This window comes from Dromaius novaehollandiae, chromosome 24, assembly GCF_036370855.1.
Source record: "Dromaius novaehollandiae isolate bDroNov1 chromosome 24, bDroNov1.hap1, whole genome shotgun sequence".
Lineage (NCBI taxonomy): Eukaryota > Metazoa > Chordata > Aves > Casuariiformes > Dromaiidae > Dromaius > Dromaius novaehollandiae.
In genome coordinates this window covers 3,169,788-3,193,629 of record NC_088121.1, presented here as the reverse complement: position 1 = coordinate 3,193,629, position 23,842 = coordinate 3,169,788, and the positions used below count along the sequence as shown (strand labels likewise).

Genomic DNA, 23,842 nt, shown 5'->3' with positions numbered 1-23,842 from the left:
CTTCTGTACATTTGAAGTAGATGATGGTAGTTATAACAGGGTGGTATCCACTCTATGCCGCAATAGACTTGGCTCAAGCAAAACTTACCAGCACAGAGAAGGACCACTAACATATATTGCTTTATACTGGATGTTTCATAGTTTAATTTCTGTTATTTTTCTTACGACAGCTGGTATAAAGATAAGGAGCTTCTGGAATACTCATATCCAGGTTACTTATCCTTAAATGATGATCACATGAGCATCATTGCAAATGCGATTAATGAAGGAACTTACACTTGTATAGTAAAGAAAAAAGAAAGAATCTTGACCACTTATTCCTGGAGGATCAGACTGAGGCACTAACAAGGGCCCTGGAATAAGAACTTCAATTATTGCTAGTTCTGTTTCAAATTCAAAAATTTTCTTTAGCATTTTATATTTAATCTGCAGCAGTGCAATCGAATTTTTAAATCAGCTGCTTCCATAGCTTGGGCAAGAGAGACTGGGACTTTTTTTTTGGAAAAAAAGCTTTTTCAAGTTACTTTTAATGGTTAAGAATTTATCAAGCATGTCCTGTACAGACACATAATTAAAAAATAATAAAAAAAATTCAAGGGTCAGATTTTGCAGTTAAATGACCCAGGTCACTGCAGACTGCTGAAAAACAAGAACAAAACCCCTCGTCGGATAAATAGATCAACAGATTGATGGCTCAACTATGTTGCAATGGAATCCGAGGTATTGTGGAAGAAAAACAACCAGTTAATACTCAGTAAGTGTTCTGCTGTCATTTTTTTTTAGATCCTAATAAGTATCATTAAAAGGGCTTTAAATATATATATATATATATATATATATATATATATATATATATATATATATATATATAAAATTATTTTTCTTTTACTCGATGGAAGGAGGATGTAGGGCCACAATAAGCCTTTTCTAATTACTCCATTCCATATTTCTACATGTTCAGTTACTTAAGCAGCCACAGAACATCTTTTTTCCCCTGCTTTCCTGTCATATGCATTTATTACTTGCGTCATCTTAGCACAATATACTATTTACCTTCATCTGCAGTGCCTCGTAACTTGTCCTTTAGGTGTCTGATCAGTAAATCTCTGGACTCCTTCCTTCTGTAGAGATAAGATCATTTCTATCACTATCCCCCCACCACCATCATCCCCAGATAAGGTAAATATGCCATGTCAGACAAGAAAATGGCAGTAGTATTAGTGGGCAAAACCAAGTCCACTTAAATGTCTGTAGTAGTGGAGCACTCATTTTCATAGTCAGCATCCCCTGACAGTCATTATATTTAATGAGAAGTACTCAAAAGAAAGGTAGAACAATTTATCCTTAAGTCCTTTTCAGTTTGCATAATGCCATTTGGCTGTAATGGAACTAAGCTACTTTAGCACTACTTGAACAGCTGCCTCAGAAACTAGTCTAGACAAGCCTTAGTATGTCACTGCAGAATCTGTAAACTCATTTGGAGATAGATGCATCCCTGCCTCCAGACTATGTCTTTCATGACTCAAGAGATAGGAAGGGCATCATCAGTGCAAAGGGAGGTTCTGGCCCAGACAACAGTTTCATTCAGTCCAGTTTTTAAATGACTCAAGAATTGAGCTTTCCACTGCCTCTCTTAGCTATACCACAGTCAAACAGATCTTGCTGTTAAGACATCTTTTCCCAATGTTAAAGCAGCCTAAATTACCCTTTGCTCAGTTTCATCCCTTTTCAGTAGTCCTCTTAACCTCTTGCAATATGTTCCTCCCTACTTACAAACACCAGCAAAACTGCTAAGCATCTCGCAATGCAGTAAGAGACAGCAGTCTAGGAAGACCTGTATTAGAGCAGAACGGCTCTATCAGTAAAACTGTGCACTGTCCCAGGACAGCAAAATTGCAAGAGAAAAGAGAGAAACTAAGAACAACAGTGTTCTGCTGGTACAATTGCAATGGTGGTAGTTTTACTGGCAGACATTTAGCACAAACTCTGCCCATCTTCATTTAACAGAACAGAGCTATATCACATCAATCTGAGCAGCTCCTTCCAAGGCAGCTCTATCTTTGGAATTTGGAGAAGAGAAACAAGAACAATCGACTGATCATCTTAGCCGTCAATAACTATCACAAGAGGATGTCAACACTTCAGCTGCAAAGAGGCTTAATCTCTGGGCAGAACCAAAGTCCTTCATCTCGCTTCTCACTACAGTTTAACACTGTTTTTTAGACATAGCATTTCAGATAAACAAGTTTCATACCACTTTTCTGAATCCTGTTTTATTAATGTTGCAATCTGCCAATTACCTTTGTAGCTTTCTCCAACTGTCTGATGCTTCTGGCAGGCACTGTCAGGCAAAAGTGGAAGCAGAGGCAGAAGCAGGGTAAGCACTGTTTGCTATGGACCTGCTTTGCCACAAACATCCTGTAAGAAGTTAGCCACCTTCAAAGACTGGTTGTTGACCTGAAGGCAGGTGGAACAAACCAAGGAAACGTTGCAGGCTTAAGACACCAGGCCACTACCCAGTGCTGCCCTTCCACCAGAATGCCATTCATACAAAAGGCATGGCACAGCACTCAGTATTCAAATCTGCTCTCAGGTCTGCAGTTTCAAGGCTACATGATCACCCAACAGAATCTTCAAGAAACAAAAGGCTTGAATTCCTGTAAATAAGCCAACAAAAGATTAAGCCTTCCCTCTTCCCATACACAGGAACCCTCAATGTTAAAGAATCATTAAATGTTAATGTCAAAGCTTCCATTTTGAAATACAGATTTGCTGGTATGGAAAACACTTCACAGATTTGGAGATATATCCTCAAGGTAAGCAACAAAGCTTGCTTTATCTTTGATTATAATTTGATTTTATAAAAATAAAACCTGAAATAAATCAACAGCAAAATAAGTACCTAAACTGCAAAAATCCTGCGATGCCACCATACTCTCATGCAGTGGAATTTCCACTTTGGTCTAAATGATATACTTCTGCGATTCTTCCACACCGCTGAAATCAGTTGTTTAAACAGGCATGATTTCAAACTAAATAAATACTGTAATACTGCTCCTGGTGAAACTGACTTTAACATATTTTCTGCCCTCATTTGCCCTTGCATAACGTGCATATGATTAAAAAAACCAAACACCTCCCCTATCAATGTCAAAAGTCCAGATTTACATTAGCCTACCTTGGAAAGAATGCCTTCCAATTGTATATGAAAGGCCTGCTTAAAAAAGTTAAATATCGATAGTAATTGCTGGTAAAGTACAATTATCCTTTAAGTATTTTTATCCCCTTTCGCTTCTCACATATTTATTTAGTATGAATAAATAAACTTAGGCTTCTACTTTACCATCACATTTAGCTAAGCATACAGGGTAGTAAAAAGTTTAAAAATGCATCTTTTGTATGGACAATTACAGTCAGGATCATAAACTGCAAGAACTCTGTGCAAAAATACACATTTGAGCCACAAAAAAAAGCTGAGATGTGGCAACTGAACAATGCTGCTCTACTGAGGAAGAGCTGATATTCCCCATCTATGAAGAAAATTGGAATTACACATACCTCTTAGAATCACATCAAACTCCTACTATAATACAGCAGTAGGGTTCGTTGTTTTTGCCTTTTTTAAAACTAAAAACATCCAACTTTTAGATAAATAATCCTTTCTTTTTGTCAGGGAATCAGACCTTCCATAAGTGATGCCCCCATTGGCTGCAACAATGCCAAGGAAGTTAGAAAGAAAATAATGTCACAGAGTGCAAGATGCACAACAGACCTTGAAACAAAATATACAGTCACATTTTTAATCCTTTACAGTTTATCACAGGCCATGCCAAAATGGTTCTTCTGTGCTGCTGTCTCTGGAATGCAGCAGAGAAACTGCTTTTCCATAGGTTATTGATCTCTGCATATAATCATCATGGAGGAATCTCACAAAAATCATGCATACTTCAGTAACAGACCAGTAATACAACTGTTTCTCCTCCAGTATCAGGAAATCAGGCCTAAAGAGAAAATAGCTCTGTCTTCCTTCACAGAAACATTCTTTTTCAAAATTTACAATTTTAGTATATCTAAATTCCAGTTTCAAGGCCCTTATGTCCAGTAAAATCTCTTAAAATGCACTGAAGTCAGTGGACTATTTATCATTTTTACTGGACTGGTGCCCAAGTCTGACTACATGAATACATGTCTGACTACATGCAATATTTTGCAGCATTTTCCAAATCTTCCTGTCCCAGAAAAGAATGATAGCATTATAAATTGAGACACCCATAAGACTGTGACATTCCAACATGATTCCTCTTGTGAGAAGGAATTTAAATAGGGCATTATATTATACAGTCAGTACAAATAATCTCTTTTCTTTTTTTTTAATGGAAAAATGGGATATTTAAAAGAACTTCTATAGGAAATAAAGTTTTAAGTCTCCATAATAAATCTTTTTTGATTTATAAAACAATATATTAGTTCTTTTGCACCAGTACCGTTGTAAATACATGTATGTGACAACTCAAACAGTGAAGTGGTCAGCCCACTAGCGCACTCAAAAAAAGTTGTCAGTGACTATCAAGCACAGACTAGCCTCTGCAAGGCACAGAACAGGAGAGAAACCTCAGAAGTGGCTTGATTTCTTGCCCAAACAACTACCTTCAGCCACATAAAACTTACAAGAAAAGTTGTTTTGCCTGGGCTGATGATATGCTATAGTAGTTTAAGCAGCAGATAGGGAAACAGAGAGAAAAAATAAAAAGTCTGTCAGAAGTTTCCACTCTAGAAGACTCAATGCCACCAACATCCAAGTTTTCTGCATGTGAAGAAATGAAATCCTTCACACTGTTAAACAATTAAAAATGTATTTTAATTCTACAAATTTACAAGCAAAAATACCCCTAAAAACAACACAAAAAAACTGTTCCAGGATTGTACTTCAAGTTTTCCTTTGTCACATTTTGTAACGATCCTTGGCTTTTCAGGTTAATTCCAGTCCTCTAAATGGAATGCAGCAGTTACTTACACTCCGCACCCAGCAAGAGCCTTTGAATCTGTGATGACATTTGCTTTTTTTCTGTAAAAAGCATCTAGTCTCCCTGATGTGAAGAACAGAACTGGGGGCACTCAAAAATCCACTCACATGAACAGTTTTGGGGGTTTTTTTGTTTGTTTCTTCATGGTGAGTTTAAAACTTGAGGCTGAAACCAGGTCCTGCAGCAGATGCTCCCTGATTTGTGGTGGTCAGATGAAAACCTGTGTCTTTCAGATCATCATCACCCTGTGAAAACCAAACACAATTCAGTTATCAGCAAGTGTCCATGCACATGTATTCCTTTCTCCAACACAAAAAGTAAAGCCAAAAAAATCAAAGTATCCTTAGAAGAGAAACAAACATTTGATTTAGTGGCATCATAGCTAATTTCGATGCAGTGTTATTCATGTTATTTAAACACTGCTTTTTTGTTGTCTTCTCTAAGGGATCTCAAAATCTGTTCCTAGTTTGTACACCTACTTTTGACCAAGAATGTTAATGATGAAAAAAGGTTGTGAACACACTGGGTAAACCAATATAGTCAGCATCTAATGAAACACACTGTTTACCCTCCACTTCACTTTTTATATCCTCAAAAAGCAAGGCTATACAAACTTTTAGGCTACTCCATCTGAAAGCTGGGCAAAATAAATGTACTGTGCTATCCCATTTATGCTGAGTCATAGAACTGTTAATGAGAAGTTGATATAATTAAGGCACCTGAGACAGTAACATGCCATACTTAGAAGGGCATCTTTTTCAGCCAGGTTTTTTTCAACCTAGGAATGCAAATGGAAAGAACATCAGTCTTGCCTTTTACAGATTTTTCTCTAATACTGGAAAAAGCTGAAAGTTTCCATCCACAAGGCATATGCAACTTGCCAGACTTAGGATTTGAAAAAAAAACCAAACAAAAAAAGCCTTGCAGCTTTGAAAACTTAGCTGGAAGTGTAAAACTGCGCACTTTCAAAACAAAAATTGTTCTAAGACAAGGCATCACTCCTCTCTCTGATTATATATTGCAATGATGATTCTGTGAATACAACAGTAGTTGGATCAGCCGCTTGAGAAAGAACAGAGCGAAAGCTGGACTTCTATAGTCTCTTTTTTGTGCAAGTAGGGGTGAGTCTAATGATTCCAAGCCCCATAAGACTAACAGAATCCAATCTACATCAACTTTTCCAAAAGCAGGACCTGGATATGGATGAGGACAGCAGAAAAGTCTATGCCCAACTTTCTCGAGCCACTATACTTACCAATTGACTATATCCAAGGCCTCCCTCGGGTGGTCGTGGGCTAGTGCCACGTTTCACCCTTTGTTGTTCACTTTTTGCTGGCCACGTGGGAAACATGGAGGGGTCAATAGGAAGGGGAGTCTCTCGGAAATACTCATGCTTCAAACCATCTTCAGCAGTGATTCTTCTAGCTGGGTAGTACGTCAAAAACCTGAGGAGAATTTAGGAAGGCAATGAAGTAGAGAAGAAGAGAGACACACGGGCAGAAAGAACAAAAACCTTAGCCCAAAAGTATAAGTTCTTCAGAAATGCAATTTAAAATTCTCTGATTTTTAATAAGGAATTTTATTAATGAGTACTATTGGTGACAAATAAGCTATCTAACATAGCTACCCGATTTTAAAAGCAGGCTTCCTACATGAACCTATAATTAATGGAACTGCAGCATGAATACCAAAAGTAGGTTTTACAGACACCTGTTCTTTCAGGTTTAAATCATTACATAACTCAGAGCCTAGGGTTAGTCAGATATAGCTTGAAAGGGAACTAAGATGGTTTAGTTAAACACTTTTACAATACCGCTTTGTTTTTTACGGAAGAGTGCATAGATACACCACATATAATACTGTCATATAATGTAATTTGACTATGTAGCTTGTGGTCGTCTATTTTAAAACTTCCCCAATGCGGAAACATGTTTTACTATATTGTTCATCCTCTTCAACAGTATATGGTCCTGATTATGCAAATACTTATAACCAAAATTTGGACATGCAATTAGTTCCACTGACTTCAGTACACTTACTCGTGTGCTTCTGCAAGTTCAAGGTCCATAAACATACAGCATGTTATCATTCTTATCCAAAATAATAAGGACATAATGCTGTCATAGCCAAAGCAATTAAGAAGTAGATGACACTTATCTGATACTCATCTTTATTAAAACAAGCTGTGCTTGGACATTCTGTAAGGTTATCTAACTTTCAAGAAATTATTCATGACTCATTCAAAAAGCAGAGCATTGTTTGTTTGTTTGTTTGTTTTAAATTACATTGAATGGGTCAACAGATACATCTCAAAAATGTGTAGTTAAGAATAAAGACATGTTCTCAATAGGATTTGGAATCAGACCAAACTTTTCCACCAGTCCATGGCATGAAACTTAAAGGGAATATTAGGGGAAGGCAGAGAAGATGATCTCTGAAGCCACTGTTGACCTCTTAGAAACAACTATGAAAAGGCATTGGGGCCCACCAGCAGAAGTAATTACAAGGACCGGCAGAACGTCAGATGTGATAGAACTCATGAACTCTGAAAACCTAGGAGAAATTAAGATTGGTATTTTCCTAATTCTTTAATATGATCTCTAGAATGTACTGCTTTTTTTCCTTTTTTAATTCAGTCATACATAATTTCATTGTTTTAACAAGATCCATCAGCAGACTGCACAATGGCTGACTCATCATGTAAGTAAATATGACATAAGCAATCTAAAATTACTACTAAAATGCTGTTCTATTCTTCTAGGGTATCAGTGTGCAAGAATAACCTTGGACTGAGGTAACAGCAGGTGTTAAAGACTGCAGTGCGCTGAACAAAGGTGTTGGGAGAATGATGAGCAGCATTGCAAGGAAATGTCACAGACGAATCTGAAATCCATCAGCATGTTTTGACAAGAAGTTAAATTCACTGAAATATCATGCTTCAGTCATTCTCCACAATTACCATGGCATGTGAACGCATTTTCCTAGGGATCCCCTGGAAGATAGCACTTACTTGTTCATCAGATCAAACCCCTGATCAGAGAGGAGTGCTCCGAACCTCTTACGCAGATTGTTATAGGGATACTCTGTGAATGTCATCTTCTTTACAGCTGGCAGCTCGTTGTAACCAGGCCAGATTTTTTCACTTGGAGTACCCAGGTCCTATAAATTAAAATATCCTGACTGCAGCTTTCCTGCTTATTCAATATATAGCTATGGGAGTTGACAACTATCTAGAGAAAACAGGCAAAATACAAACCATGATCTTAATCCAATATATCTACTGCAAACAAGAATCAAAATATTAAGCCCTTTATTAAGGCTGAATCTCTGTGAAAGAGTAACAAATATTTTTATTTTCTTACTACTCTCATGCACCTGCCTCTAAAAACAATCAGTTAAAATCCAAGAATGTTAAAAGTGTTACCTTAAAAACTTTGTTAATCTGGTCAATTTCTGACTTCCCTGGAAACAGCGGTTTCTGAGTTAACAGCTCTCCAAATATACACCCTACTGACCACATATCTATTGCCGTTGAATATTCCTGAAAAGAGGAAATATATTATACATTATAAAATTAATAAGATGCTTTCACTGAGTAGCTTTAAGAGTCTACCACCCTGAACAGAACACATACTATCATCTGAATACCTAAGGCACAGCTCTCAACTGTATTCAGAAGTCAGTTACTGCAACTTATAAAATGAGTAATACCATATACACAAACATTTCAGGATGAAGCATGAAATTCACCACAGTGTGGCTTTTCTTCTTCACCCATGAACAGAGCATCACAACTAGCATTTCACACTTAAACTCTGAACCCTTATTTTGCTGCCACAACCTCAGGCTGGGCACAAATCCTTACCTCCATGGTACAGCTCTTTTCTTCAATACAATCATTTCATCTGTCATAAGAACATATTTCACTCTTCCTCTTTGACAGAATACTAAGACCCTTAGCATAGGGCTTCTTTGACTTTTGCACTCATTTTTTTGGTGATCATGCAGTACTTTTTTCAGGTGTGGTTCTTGTCACAGAATCCTACTGATTTCATTCAGATTTCACTTATGAAACATGTAATCATTAGAGAACATTACCAAAATGTTTCTAGTATTTTGTTCTGCTCTTGGGCATCACAAATTTTAGTGTAAGGTGAAAAAAAATCCAGCTGCCTAAGGTGACAGTGAAAGTTTCCAGCAATCCATGACAAGAAGGCCAGTAGCTCTATCACATCAGCATTCTAAAGAACACTTCCATCCACTACTCACCTACCCTCTGTCTCTGGAAGCATGAACCTTTACAGCTTTTTTATTAGGAATAATAAAATCAAAATTTCTAGATTTTTCCATCTCTAAATTTAATTAAAAGAGGCAAGCATACTTGTACTTTGTTCGTAATTTATAAAGTAAAGGTAGTCTAAAAAGTCATTCCTCTAGCTCCCAGAGGAGCAAGGAGAAACATACCTTGGCACCAAGCAACAACTCTGGAGCCCTGTACCAAAGCGTCACAACTACAGGTGTGTAAGGCTTCAATGGAGATCCATATTCTCGGGCTAGTCCAAAATCCCCAACCTGAATGAAAATTAGTTATCAGCAATATTTCCAGTATTGACCACACCATTTACTAACAGTGCCAATGTGTATTAGCCATATGGCCTCCAGCCTTCAAAAACAGCCACAAGAATATACTGTCTTTCAAGGACCTTCCTTGTTTTTTTTCACGCAAGGGGGAGGGGTAATTTTCTTCTCAAGCCAAGTAAGAGTTCTTGTTATTGATCACCTTGAGATATTTTCTTCACGTACCAGGAGGAAGAAAAACCAAACAACAGAAGATGGTGACTTCAACCTTGCAAGTTGAAAGAAGGCTTCATAACAGCTATATAGCTATATATATATATATAGAGAGAGAGCTATTACAGCTATACAGCTATATATAACAGCTGTAATAATGACAGTATACAGCTGGTGTCTAAAAATTAGAACGAAAGAACTGAAATGTTAAATACTGATCCTATCCATGTTGATCTTCTAGATTTTCATAAGACAACAGTGAAAGGCTATGCCTTTTTTTTTTTTTAAGGTATGCAACTTTTTTAAAGACTCCTCCTTCATAAAGAGAATGTCCAGCTCCACCAATTACTGTACACTTCAGCAATACTACAGTGATTATTATTATTTATTTATTAAGCCTCACAATCTCTTGAGCAACCCCAGTTCAAACATTAAGGGACCGAGACAGAAAGAGGTAAATGACACCATCACAGATTCAATATGCTGTATCACCAGGAGGAGAATACTGATCATACTTGTAGTCATGTTATAAACAATTCAGTCTTCACTAGACCATGCTTATTAATTAATCACGACCTAGCATAAATCTTACAGCTGTGGCAAGGCAGTCTTTATCTAAAAGTAAAGTTTTACTGATTTGCAACTGTATGTTTCGCATGACACACCTCATACCTCTCAAAGACAAAACATTCTATCCAACTCTTGATATAGCTATAATGCAATGTAATACTGCAATATAAGCTTTTTAAGAAGTATGGCACATTTCACTGAATCCTTACTTTTAAAATGCCTGAATGACTAAGCAACAGGTTGGAAGTTTTCAAGTCTCGGTGAAGTATCCAGTTGTCGTGAAGATGCTTAACTCCTCGCAATAATTGAATCATCAAGGTTTTCACTTCACCTGAAGTGATAAAAGTAAGCCAAATATATTTAAAAGAAGAAATCTCCCTTTAATTTCTTTTGTTTAGGGAGGAAAGGGGGGAAAGAAAGGGACATCAACTTAACAGCATAGCATAGACTACAATAAAAATATGTTGCAGGACAACAGTGGTTAGATCCACATGGCTGCCAATAAAGCAGCATGAATTTAGATAGCTGGAATATAGCCAAGTAATGCTAGGAAATTAATGCCTCTCAGCAACAAGTGGCCAAAAACAGAACACAGTTGTCTCTTCCAGTCTAGTACAAGGGAAACTCCTCACATCTGATGACCAATTTCACCCTGAAGGTGCAAACTGGATTAATCAGCCAAACATCACTACGAGTAATAGCACTGGCAGCCTACTATCCTATCTTAACCTGTATCAGCGGAATCAGATTAGACAGAGAAAAAGCAATAAAGACCCCATTCCACAGAACACTCAGAAGAAATTCCAAGGCATCATACAAGCTAATTCTCTGATGTCAGTACAGCCCAAAGAGGCTGAGGTCTTTGCAGGTCAGTTTTCCAGCTTAATTATAGGAGACTGTGGCAAAAAATACCTGGTAAAAATGGTTGCTTCATTGTTTCCATTAGACTCTTGAGATCGTGTTCTACATAGTTCATTACGATATAGATTTTATCCATGTTACTACCTACAACAATTTCCTAAAACACAAAAACCACATGATCAAAGCAAGCACACACTATTTAAAAAGCATGCAAAAATGAATTTTAGAAACGTACTGGAAATAGGATAAATGGTATCTGCCATTGGTAAAATTCATAGAAAACTTAAGATTAGAAGCCCAAGACAACAGTTCATTTTTGTAAATGATCAGATTTTGCAGAGACAAGCACCATCTGTTTAGTCTTACGGGTAGCACACAACTGCTTATAGAAACAAGCTCTGCTAGGAATGCTAACATTTTTGTAAGGTATTTTAAAAGCCAGGAGACAACATTTCAAGAAAAAAAAAAACTTTTCAAATAAAAGGTTGGTGGCCTTACTCTGACAGTGACAATATTTGGATGTTGTGCTTTCAGTATAGTATTTATTTCTCTAAGAGAAGTAATGGGAAAGCCTTCCTTTTCCTTTTCCATTTTCAGTCGCTTCAGAGCCACAATTTCATCTGCAAGGAAAACAGAATTATTAACTGCTGACTCCACATAGCTAATAAAATACATGTGAAGAGGTCTCCCCAGTGTTCTGTCATTATTTATTTGAATGGAAGCTTTTACTCAGACATTATATCAAATTAAAAGACAGAGTTAATCTGGTATTACCAGGGTAAAAAACAAACAAAAAAAAACCCTGCCAAGTTCGAGGAAAAAGAATAAAATTCAAAACAGTGATTCAAAACTGAGAGGAAAAATGCTGATTAAGGATTTTAGTGAATTCTAAGACCTGGAAAGAGACTAAAGAAAAAATGTATTAAACTCCAAAGCCCTCACCATACTTTGGAAGATCAGATGTCAGACAGTAACACCTCAAATGCAATTTACCTCTATTTAAAGACCTGACTCAAAATCATGGCACTACTCAAAGTATTACTAATGTGAATTATTTAACTACCAATGCTTTTGTATAGAATTGTAGAGAATAATGGTTACGCTAGCCTCAGAGCTGGCTTCACGATAAACGAGGAAAAGAAAAAGTAGCCCATGGACACTGCCCAATAAGCGAGTGAACTCGGAGAAACCACTATGTCAGCTGTATATTTCCACTCCTCAAAGAAGATGAAATGGCGGCACTATTCTGAAATAAATGGAGACACCAAGGTATCCAGAGTTTAAATTTGTCATCAAAATCATAGCTAGTCAGTGGGAAACTGAAAATAACCATAATTTGTGTCTAGACCAGCTATGGAACATACTTCCTCTCAAAAGCTCTCTTCATCATCTGTCAACTCTTCAAAATTGCACATATTTAATTTATAGTGCTACAATTCCCTCTGAAAATGGCCAGTTTGCAGGAAAGTAACATAACACCAGTGATTGCAACACTACAGGGAAATCAGTATCAGGCAAAAGAACAGTCAGTACCTTGCTGTACATTATCGTTTTCCAGGAAAAAATAATGCTGCAGTAGTATCACAGTTTTTGTTAAAACCTCAAATTAAATATTTCTTTCAGTTGAGAAATCACCATCGAAGAGGAACACACAAGTGAATTGATGTTTGGCTCTTGCACCATTCATAGGAAATGCAATAATTTCAGCAACACATTTGCTATTAAAAGTCAGATAAACAAGCAAACAGATTTTATGAGTTTTAAAAGTATAGATCCACTTGTATCCACAAGAAGTGTTTTTGAAGAGGTAGCTTTAAAAAAAAGTGAAATTTCTTCATACAACAAAATACTGTGCCATACACTCACAGCACACAAACCACTGCTTTTATGAATTCTCCACTCAATAGCTGTACTTATAGCGACACCTAGTGGCCTGCTTATATCAAATCAACCGACCAATCAACTAGCAAATCACAAGCAAGAAAGACCTGCCTGAGCCAAATACCGAAATCATGTTAATAGTTCTACACAATTGTGGTCGATACAGAGATTACTTCTGAACTTAACTAGCTGCAAGTGAAACCCTTATGTCAAAATCTACATCCATTAAAAGGCATAGCTTACCAATGGAAAAAAAGAAGGTTATTTCAGACAGATTTCATTCATCAGTGCAAGATACAGAACCATAATTTGCTTAAAACTGCAGCTCTAAATTTTTATATAAGACAAAAGCAGAAATTGGCCAAATGAAAAATTCACTTAATACAACATACCTCTTCCTTAAGGCAGAAGACTGACACAAGACAGAGTATCAGTTTTGTGCTTAGAAAGCAATTTGAGAGCCAAGAAACCCAAGCTATGTTTATCACTCTACCCCAGACTTCCTGTTGTACTCCTTGTACAATTATCATGAAATTTAATTTATTTGAATTCACAGAGCTCAACAGGTGGTTCTGAAACAGAACAGTCTACAAAAATGCAAAACATACTAGATTCAACCTGTATACAGTGCTTATGCTTACACCTCAACATAACTGCTGCAAACTCATTCAATACAGCAAAATAATTACCAGCTCCCTCTACAGAGTTCAAACTTCATCATGATTCGAAGTCCACCTTATAGTTTCTAACAAGTGAAAACTCTTCAGTGAAAACTTTACACCTGGACATGACACCCAGCTTTGGACTCCCTGTGGCTCAAAATTATTTTACAGTAATAAATACAACGTATACTATCCCCTACTGCACGAGCACTTTTTTTTTTTTTTAAACCTTTTCCTCATCTTGTTCCCATCCTATGGCTGACAATTTAAGTTTTTATATGTACACTGTAATAGTGTTTTCACATTCATAAAGCACTCACCAGGTAAGTGCCATAGAGGGCTGATTCCACAGTATAGAGAATAGGCCAATAAGTAAATTTTCCAAATTGCAGGCCCCAAAATTCATGCTGAACCTCACAAATGACAACAGCTTTCATGCTAACATGGATCCTGACTGAAATGTTTTTTACATTAGATGACATTTAGGTCATAATGTTTAGTTAATACCACAAAATACTAACTGGAGACCACTTATACTAACCAGTCTTTTTATCTTTTGCTCTGTAGACCACACCATATGTTCCCTCTTCAATCCTGTTCAAACACTGGAATTCCTCCACACTACGACATCCCTAAGAAAAAATACACAGATTGACATTTACTCTTCAAATGTCTATAGAAGGCTTTGCCTGTTTAAGACGAATAAGATAAACTTCAGCAACTTCCTAGGAATAGTTAGAATTTAACAAGAAAACTCTAAATATGGCTATGCCAAATGAAAAAAGTATCTTTGGGGTTTATTTTTTCTTGGATGTTTAAAGAATTCCTGGACAGAGTCTGTGTTTCAGTATAACTAAGTTACTTTATTAGTTCCTCACTCATTTACTTCTGAAGAGAATAAAGTGAAATTTTGGTCTCAGTGGCAAAGAAGCCAACTCAGCAGCTTAAGACCGATGCCTTTCATATAGTTCAATTAATAGAAAAATGCTTACTCTTTGTATTTTCTAAACTTTGCTATTGGCTGCAAAAAGAATAATCATCTGCCACCCAATTTCTATTCATATTAACTGAACTCTTCTCTCATCAGTATCTACTTTTAGATAGCAATATCAAAGTAACACAATATCAAATGTATTACATTCTTATCTACATCTAAAAGAGTCATCTCATTTTCACTCCATGTATGTTTTTTCCACCTGTGAAAAGAAGTTAGCAGTATTTCACACACAATTGTATATGTTGCAATGTGGACTCAGTGAGGGATATTCTATCCACAAACTCTCTTATCCCTAAGTGCTATTGCAAGTACATGTTTATCATGTTAACAAAGCAGCTAGGGAAAAATCCATCTGCCTTCTGAAGCATCCTCTAAGTGATCCTCTACCTGAAGTGCAGGAAGATATTTAGGAAGCTCTTGTTTCAGTTCAATGGGGGAGGAAGCTGGTGAGTCAGGAATATAGTCTCCTTCTGTCATTGCATTGGAATGAGGGGTGCCCTCCCCAACTTCCTCCTCTTCTCCTTCACTTCCTGCTGAATCTCGGTCAAACCTTGACTCTGTAACTTTAAAAGTCAGAATCAGTCATGGAAAGAGGGAGCCATGTTTTAATAACTGTAATATTGTAATAATTGTAATATTTAAGTTCAGCTTTAGACAAATAACAGAAGTGAAACTTTAATCCTTATAAATGAGATAGTGGCAAGATGCATAAATTATGCAAGTTAAGTTACTGTAACACTAAAGATCACTGAAAACTTAAGAAGCCTAATTTCTCCTCTTTGCAGAGATGAGGCTTTCAAGAACCCCAGTTTATAGTCATTTACCATTTCCAGAGTTAAATACTGCATGTTGGGAAAAAAAAAAATCTTTACAGAGAATACAAGAGAAAACTGAGCCAGTATCTCTCATTCTGACTGCAAAACTTTTTGATGAGAGGACAGGATAAGAGACCCAATATGAAAAAGGAGGAAATGTTAGAGAAATCAGATCCTAGTCTAATAAGCTAAACATGGAGCCTTGGAACAGATTTTGGGGAATTTCTCACTCTGACTTGAAACTGGGGTTTATTCCTCTCTCTGCTTCTCAACTGAGAATAGCCAGGAAGGGCCAAACACTCGATGCTCAAGAATGATGGCAAAACTGCAAACACCAAATAGATTTAAAAAGCTAAAGTAACACTTCCTTAAAAATTCAGTATGTGCATTGTACCAACTGGGATGTGGTTTCCATTCTCCCGTTCTTCCTCTTCGCTCATTTCTTCTTCACTCACCTCTTCTGCAAAACAGAATCAAGTACAACTGAATAAATTCAACAATTCTGTAGCTCCTTGCCATGCAGATCATTACTAAAGTGCTTTTCCCATTTGGGTGATTAATTTGCCAGGCCTTGTTCACCATTTTCTAGTTAGCGAACCCATACTTCTGTTTCACTAGGAAAACAAATGCTTCCTCTAACTCAACAGAACTTCACCATTCAGCCTCCAAGAGGGAATACAATTCTTATCCGTATCTGGGAATTTAGGGAGGGAGAAATAAATTAATTGGGTCAGGAAACTTACACATATTAGCTTATTACCTTTAATTGATTTTTAAATAAAAATATCCACCCTCAGACCAGGCTGTTGTGCCTTCTCTTTTCTTTACTACTTCACGACAAAAACAGCTGAAGTAGATTTGTGTATTAATCCTTCTTCATTATTATGTTCAATTATTTGTAGTGACATTAAAAAAAATCTGATATTTGCATTCAAAATGACAGAGGCATTTTTATTTCACACCTCCCCCCACCCCAGATAATTGCGGAATTGTTCTATACAGAGTATTTCTTACTGTCCAACACAAAATTATTTAAACTGTTAGTCTTACACGATTTAGGAAGACAAAAACAGCTTTCAAGTTTTCTAATCTTGCTTCTTAGATGAATAATTTGTATTACCTCTATGTAAAAGGATAGAATATGACTTGTACTTGTTTTTTTTTCCTTTTTAGTTATCTTGACCTGTGAGGTCTCAGCCTATCCTAGACTAAGAGAAAAGGAAAATATTGAAGTAAAACAATACAGAACAGGAAACTAAGATATGCCATAACACACTATTTTAGGACCTTTATGTTACTCACCAGCCGACTGCTCAGACACTTCTTCAGAATTACTTCCCGTCTCCTCTTCCTCCTCCTCTTCCTCTCCCTCTTCCTCAGATCCTTCACTGCTAGACTCTTCTTCTTCTTCCTCTGAGCCTGATCCAGATTCTGTCGAGGAAGGAACAAACACATAACTAAGTAGATTCATTGTATAGACATCTTTTGAGGAAACATTATTATGTCAAATGTATTACATCTAGTAGATTGCATTTATCACCTGATGAAGACTCTGCTGAGCTGGTTTTTCTCTCACTGTCACTGATGTCTTGCAAGTCTGAAAGGGGATCTCTCTCTTCTGGTTTCTCTTCTTTTACTGTGAGACCATAAAATCAAAAATAGGGTGGTGACTGAACATCACCTTTACTCTAGTCTCTGAATACTCAAAGCCTTTCCTTTCTCTGACCATTAAGCTGATGCTGAACACTCATCCAATACAGACCACTCAAAGAATTTCACATTCTCTTCAAGAGACAAACAGCTTTCTGAATTGCAGTGGTGCAGAATTAACTGGCAAAAATGTGGAATATTGACTTTTTTTTCTTAAGTCCCTCTGAGTGAAAAATAAAAAAAATGCATAACACGATAACAAGCATCATTACAGCATAGTCTCAGCAATATGCATACCTACATACAGTGCTTATTAACAGGATTAATTCTACTGCAGCCCCTTTAGATCACCATGGAATAGCAGGTACAAATAACTATTGATTGACTAGACATTACATTCAAAGGACTTACTGCCTGCTCCTCCTGGAATTTCAGCTGGTTACACTGTGCAATCAGCTTCTTTGTACGAGAACTAGCTCACTGAAAATAGTTTCACTGACTTTCACAACAACTTCAACCATTACACGCATTAACGAAACAGACACGTAGCTTGTCTTCTTTAACCAGACCTTTTTATGTCAATTGTGCAAGTTCTCTGCTCACAGCTAGTACCTTCCATGCACGGGAAAGACCATTTTCTGGCTTAGAAAACAAAATTCACCATCTAACCAGAATACTGCCTGAAGCTTTTGTTTTCTTATACACAAAGACAGTATTAGTGTTGTTTAAAGTACAGTAGTTCATGGAACAGTTCCCTCTCATCAACAAACCTAAATGGATCTAGTATAAACAATCCCTTTTAAATCTGCAATGGAATTAAGTTACAGAAGTAAGAAATCAGCTGCCTCTTTGATCAACTAATGTTCAAAACATTTTTTTGCTCTTATTACCAAAAAAGAAAGATTCATTCAATTTGCTCCTTACACAATTACCTATGAAAGCAGTATTGCTTTGGAAAAGAGCATATATGTCATCCCTCAGAAATTTTCCACAGTTATGCCACCATGGCTAAAGTGAATACTTTCAATACAGCAAAAGAAATATATGTTTACAGCTAAAAATGAAACATTCTACTCTTCCCCGAAACAGCTCCTCATGGCCCCCAGGCAAAGGCATTATCAAGTGCAAATACTACCTGGTTTCCTGCCATCTCCTTGCTCAAGCTTGTCTCTTTGTTGTCGCAATGGGCTGCGGCTCCAGGGTCTCATTTTTACTTTGTCTCCATATTCTTCCCTCACTGTTCTATGATGTGCAGAAACTAGTGAAAATAAAACCAAAAGGGATCATTACAACTCTTTGCTAATCACAATTCTTTTGTCTGCCACAGCCACCTGCTTTCTGCATTATTCCTTTTTCCTTAGAAAAGAAAGAAGAATGAGGTGGAGGGTAGAGGGGGTGGAACCTAACTACATCTAAGAGAACAAAGGACTCTACAAGTTACTGCGCAGAATTTGTTCATTGCAGTCAGCAGAAACAGCTTATAGAAAGGCGCTCTCATACTTAGGAAACAGACGCAAGATGCTCTCTACACTACACAGTGAATACCCTGAACCTAAGGCATTAATATAACAGAGAAAAGTAGACAGACCAGGGGAGATGCATTAAAACAGCTAAGGGTTAGAAGGCACTGATAGAAACATAAAGAGCAATAAAAATAACTAAAATCAAAGGCTAGGTATATTGAGCAATACCAGTATAAAGACCAGGCATAAAAACAAGCTATTTTGCATGACTAGAACTAGAAGAAAGAGCAATAAAGATGGCTTATTCTGCTACTCCTAAGCAATCTTTATGACCTGATCACAGAGATTGGCTATTTTTAGCTCTGAAAGGTAGGATAAACAGAGATCATTTAACTAAAAATGATCTGAACTTAGACTGCAAGTGATCTGAAACATTATGTGAAGTGAGAATTCAGATGTAAAAATTAATTTAAATTAATTTATACTGTGTTAAACAAATAGTCCTATGAACACAAGAACTAATGGTTCCTGGGTTTCTATACTTGCGTCTTGCAGTTGATTGACTTTGGTGCCTATGACATTAGCTCCAGCCAAAGCCTTTTCTGCTGCTGGGTTATCAAATCTCCCTCGCTTGATTCCTACTACAGCCTTTTACATAGTTGGGAGCACTTAAATGGCAAGGGGGAAGGCGAGAGACTGTTTATTTCCCCCAGTCCTTAAAATGCTTAATTTTTAGGCTTTAGCCTCTGTCAAATTGGGCTGGACTCAGCCAAACAGTTCAGAAGGAATTGTGATCGTGACAGATACACAGATACACAACCTGAATTACGTAAGTCTTGTTTCTATAGGAAACCAGACTAATGAAAAGAGGCAAAGAGAGACTTAATGAAAATTTACTAACAGCACTAATAGCTCCATATACCATGATATTCAAAAGATGATATAGCTAGAAAGCTTGACATTTTACCGCCCCATGTAGGATTTCACAATTTTTTTCCACATAGCAACATTTTTTTATTAATTCAGACACTGACCTAAGTAAAATATGCTTTCTTGCTTTCTATACCTCCATTCCAGCATTATATCATCAAATAGTAAGCCCAAGCATTTATACTGAAATAGTTACCTTCTCTTCTGGCTTCCCTTTCCTTACGCCTTTCTTCAGCTCGTCTTTCTCGTTCTTTTTGCTCCCTTTGTTCTTTTTGTTGCTCTCTGATTTTTCTCTCTCGTTCTCGCTCAAGTTGCTCTAGACGATCTCTAGAAAAGAATTATTTTTTGTTACAATACCATTCACTACAAATTCAGCTTCTGGAGTAAAGACAAACATTTTTTCTGTAGCAAACTGCAAGGCTATTCAATTTCACTAGCAACAGCACCACCAATTGCATGCCTACCAAATACATAGGTAGCTTTTCATCTGATCCTTTAAAAACAGTGCTTCAGAGACAAAGATCATAAGCTTCTGCACCCTTATCAGGGTTTAAACAGAAATAAAGCAAGTCCAGCTAATCGATCCCATCATTCTACACAAAACAGATTTGCCCATTTTTCTCTATAGCAAAACACTGGCAATGACTTCACTTAAAAATATTTGTTCTAATTAAGTCACTTACAAAGGTACTTAAAGTCAAGAACCCATTCTGTCGGACAACACATTCACAGAAACATGGCACTGAACCTTACCAGCTTTTGCTCTTAACTTTTGTATCAATGCAGAACAATGAAGAGTTAGGGAGACATTTAGAGGAGGAAGAGGTTCATCTCCTTGTCGGTTTTTGCGAGGGATTTAGGGAAGGAGGTCAGTGTAGGGGTAACGTAAAATACCTCTCCCTCCTTGAATGCTCCCTTGCCATTTCTCTCCGTTTCTGTCTTTCCCATTCACGTCGGGCTTTATCCTGCTCTTCTCTATGTCTCTTCCTACGCTCATGTTCCCGTTCTTTCTCTTTCACTCTGGCATGTTTCCCTAACCAAGACAAAAATGAATTGTGGATTGTTACTATTCAAGATATTCAGTGCTTCTATTTCCAGAATACAAAACTAGAAGAGATGAAACTTATGACAACCTGTATCTATCTTCTCTGGCCTTTTCTTAATGGAAAAATCCTGATTCGGGGGGTCGGGGGGGGGGGGTGTTACAAAATTAAAAGTTTATAAAATCTTGCATGAATACTCATGTTGAAAATAGAGGCATTTTGTTAGTAACAGGACTCTTCTGTACTGTTTTACATTGAAAGGATACATATTCTTTTACAGTCAGGTACAAAGATCACAGCTCAACACCTCACTCAGTGAAGCCAGGAAGACGTTAAACAGACTTCAAAGAATAAAACTGGACCCTCTGTCCCTGTTCCAAAGTGGTTTCTGTCATCTCATATATATATACATGTCTTTCTTATAAGGGCATTCAACATAATCAAAGAAATAACACAAGTTTAACTCTCTTTGTCTTATCTACCTGTCATGTTTTCTCTAGTTCACAGTTACTGTTATCTCTCCTCTATACAGTGCCTGTGCAGCTTGACCTTCGGAAGCTACTTTAAGTATTAAAGAACTGTGATAATACCGCCTTCTGCTGAATGACTACGATGTCTACGCTTCTCTTTCCTCTTCTCATCTTTTCTATGATGAGTTTTTTCTTTCCGTGACATTTGCTGTGGAGGTTTTATAGCCAAGGAATCATCTTCTTCTCCTCTAAAATACAACATAAATTAGTAAACTCGGGGACCTTACACATACTGTCTAGCAGAGTGTACTTTATTTTCTCTTTTCTCCATTTTGAAAAGAATGCGTTTTTTTCTGTTTTTTTTATATTAATGTTCATTTCTTTAACACCCCTGAGCCAAGGCATTAAGAGTACATTACAAAAACTCAGACAGGTGAGTAGTTATGCTATTATTATACAGGCACTTATAATATACAAGCACACTGAGAATAATTATGTACCAAAGAGAACTCAGCAGGCTTGCTTTAACTGCACTCTGAGAGAAGAATTGTATTTCTAGGTAGAGGCCAAAATCTGACCACACTGTTAAGCCACAATCGATACTTTGAAAAGATATCTTGGCATTTTCTGCAAACAGGACACAAGATGGAACACCAGCGTGCTAAAGCAGTTAACTCTTCCCCTTCAGATTTTAAATAATCTTCTCAGTACTTCTAAAGTTTCACTTCACCAACTCTTTCCAAGGCAACAAACATTATTCTCATATTCTTACCTGTCTTCCATAGAGTCTTCCCTCCTGTAAGGTGAATTTCTGATTGTTATTTCCATGCGGTGATCCCTCAGCTCCCCCTCTTCAAGGGAATCACGCTTTGAATCGCGATCATCCGACTGCAATAGAAATGCAAGAAAGGGCAAAAACAAAACACGGTTGATTTGTATGTTGCAAAAATGAAAAAAAAGATGACAGTATGCAATTCTTCCATTTCTGGCTCAGAAGCCAACCTTGACTGGTCACACCAGCAAAATACACTCATTTACGAAGCACAGATTTCCATCTTAAGTATAAGTAACCAAATGCAGTTAGATTGCAATGATAGCTGAATTTCCATAAATTCAATCTAATTTGACAAAACTAACCCACAGCGATCAAGCAGGATCACATTAACTACTGTCTTTTTCTAAAAGATAATTATTTTGTTATTTGTGTAAAAGACTTAGTTACGATAAGTTATTTAAGAGAATTTATGTAAGTGATCGAGTTTGAAGACAGAAACCCTACAAAACTTTATAACTTTATAAGGTAATCTATTTTAACTGCAACTTACAGTTAATCATATCAATTGCTTAACCTTTTCAACAACTATGAAACCAAGGAAAGTATACAATGTGGCGCTAATTATATTTTAGCAAAGTATTTTGTTAAACTGTAATGAAGAGAATTAAGAGATCACTCATGAAATGTACAAGAGCACAGAGGAACCCCACTACCAGGGCTAGAAACAGCACTGTTCTGATCAGATAATGAGGGGATAGGCACTGAAGCTCTTCACTCCTCATTAGGACCACTTGTTTTAACCAAAGGGCAGCTTACGTTTTTCATGCGTTTTATCTCTGCCTTCTCTTCTTGCTCCTTCCTTCGTTTTTTTTCCTGAAGAATTTCATCTAAAGTTTTCACTTTCCAAGAATCCTTTTCATCACCCATTTGAGTTCAAAAAAAGCTCTGAAAAAGAACATGATGTTAACGAAACCTACACAAACTATGCAGTCACCAAACACAGTTGCACCAATTTTATGTGATCTTTTTCATGTACAGATGAACACTTAATATAACATCTTCAAGGAAAGTCAAGGTGTCCTTGACTTATGCTGAACAAAGAGTCTGACCTAAACCCACAAGCACACATAGGCTTTCCCACTAAGTTAAGGACCCATCTGAGCAAAATGAAGACAACATCTACAAACAAGATCTTGCACTTTGCCATTTAGGAGGATGCAGAAGTGGCTGTAAGCACCAGCCTAAAAAGTACAACTGTGGTACCAGAAGGATGATGACAACCCCTGCTCTCAGCGATCACAATTACAACCTCCTGCGCCGCCGCCAGCAGCGCCACTGCTCCATCCCACCAGACAGCATCTCTGGATCCAGGCCTTGCCCCCAGACCTAGCGGCCGCATAAGCGACCAGGAGCGGGTGGAGCGCCCCCTAGTCTTGCGGCCTGGGCCCAGCGCGGCTCCCCAAGGCCCGTTTTCACCACAGGGAGCGGCTGCGCCTGGGGCCCCTCCTCCGCCCCGGCTCGGGGCTCAGGCCCCCGACCCCCACACTCCCGTTCGACTAGTCCCTCGCCTCGGCGGGCAGGACAGCGAGGTGGCATGGACCGGCTCCTCCTGCCGCGGCACTAAGCTGGGCAGGGAGGCGCCCGCCCCGCGCAACGCTCACTCGCCCACCCGCCGGGCGGGAAGAGCCCACTCACCGCTACCGCCGCCGCCGCCACCGGAGACTGGGACAAGGCAGCGCGAGACAAACACGCCACTTCCGCCCGCCGGGGTAGATTGATGACGTCCGGGGCGCGTCAGGCAGCGCGGGCACGCACAGACGCGCGGCGCTCAACCGGCGAGCGACCGAACTCCGCCTCCCCTCCCAGCCCCCACACTCGTGGCCTGGCAGCACAGCATTGCTAAGAAACGA

At 37.9% G+C, this 23,842-nt stretch overlaps 3 protein-coding genes across 10 annotated transcripts in view; 2 read left to right on the top strand and 1 right to left on the bottom strand.

The window, feature by feature from the left end:
- The window catches only part of MMP23B (matrix metallopeptidase 23B), a 31,332-nt gene extending 23,123 nt beyond the window's left edge, over positions 1-8,209 (top strand). For 4 of the 7 annotated variants that reach the window (XM_026096490.2, XM_026096492.2, XM_026096489.2 and 1 more), the window contains exon 8: positions 171-8,209. In XM_026096490.2, coding sequence (XP_025952275.1) covers positions 171-345 — 175 coding nt within the window. In that variant the 3' untranslated portion in view covers positions 346-8,209. The remainder of the gene's footprint in view (positions 1-170) is intronic. The other 3 variants (XR_010392821.1, XR_010392820.1, XM_064525466.1) reach the window with 3 other exon arrangements.
- Positions 1-23,842, top strand: part of MIB2 (MIB E3 ubiquitin protein ligase 2) — a 143,365-nt gene that overhangs the window by 81,210 nt on the left and 38,313 nt on the right. The window lies entirely within an intron of this gene.
- LOC112981113 (cyclin-dependent kinase 11B) lies at positions 4,837-23,745 on the bottom strand. Of its 2 annotated transcripts, none has more exons than XM_026096486.2 (20): positions 23,628-23,745; positions 22,749-22,877; positions 21,930-22,045; positions 21,278-21,405; positions 20,539-20,677; positions 19,841-19,971; positions 18,387-18,509; positions 17,142-17,237; positions 16,904-17,032; positions 15,996-16,061; positions 15,174-15,349; positions 14,331-14,421; positions 11,745-11,866; positions 11,298-11,403; positions 10,595-10,716; positions 9,489-9,596; positions 8,449-8,565; positions 8,035-8,183; positions 6,280-6,469; positions 4,837-5,269 (listed from the first exon to the last, which is right to left on the bottom strand). In XM_026096486.2, the coding sequence occupies exons 2-20, from the start codon at positions 22,857-22,859 to the stop codon at positions 5,177-5,179; spliced, it is 2,313 nt and encodes a 770-aa protein (XP_025952271.1). In that variant the 5' UTR covers positions 22,860-22,877; positions 23,628-23,745; the 3' UTR covers positions 4,837-5,176. The 2 variants fall into 2 exon arrangements, with proteins under 2 accessions (XP_025952271.1, XP_025952272.1); XM_026096487.2 differs by having other exon boundaries at positions 15,174-15,343.

What these genes read in the sequence shown, in the direction of transcription:
- LOC112981113 (XM_026096486.2), bottom strand. Translation starts at nt 22,859, where the DNA reads ATGGGTGATGAAAAGGATTCTTGGAAAGTGAAAACTTTAGATGAAATT. An exon ending in GAAGACTCTATGGAAGACAG is followed by an intron (nt 21,406 to 21,929) that starts GTAAGAATATGA and finishes GTTGTATTTTAG; the next exon opens with AGGAGAAGAAGATGATTCCT. An exon ending in GTCATTCAGGCATTTTAAAA is followed by an intron (nt 9,597 to 10,594) that starts GTAAGGATTCAG and finishes ATTTTCATTCAG; the next exon opens with GTTGGGGATTTTGGACTAGC.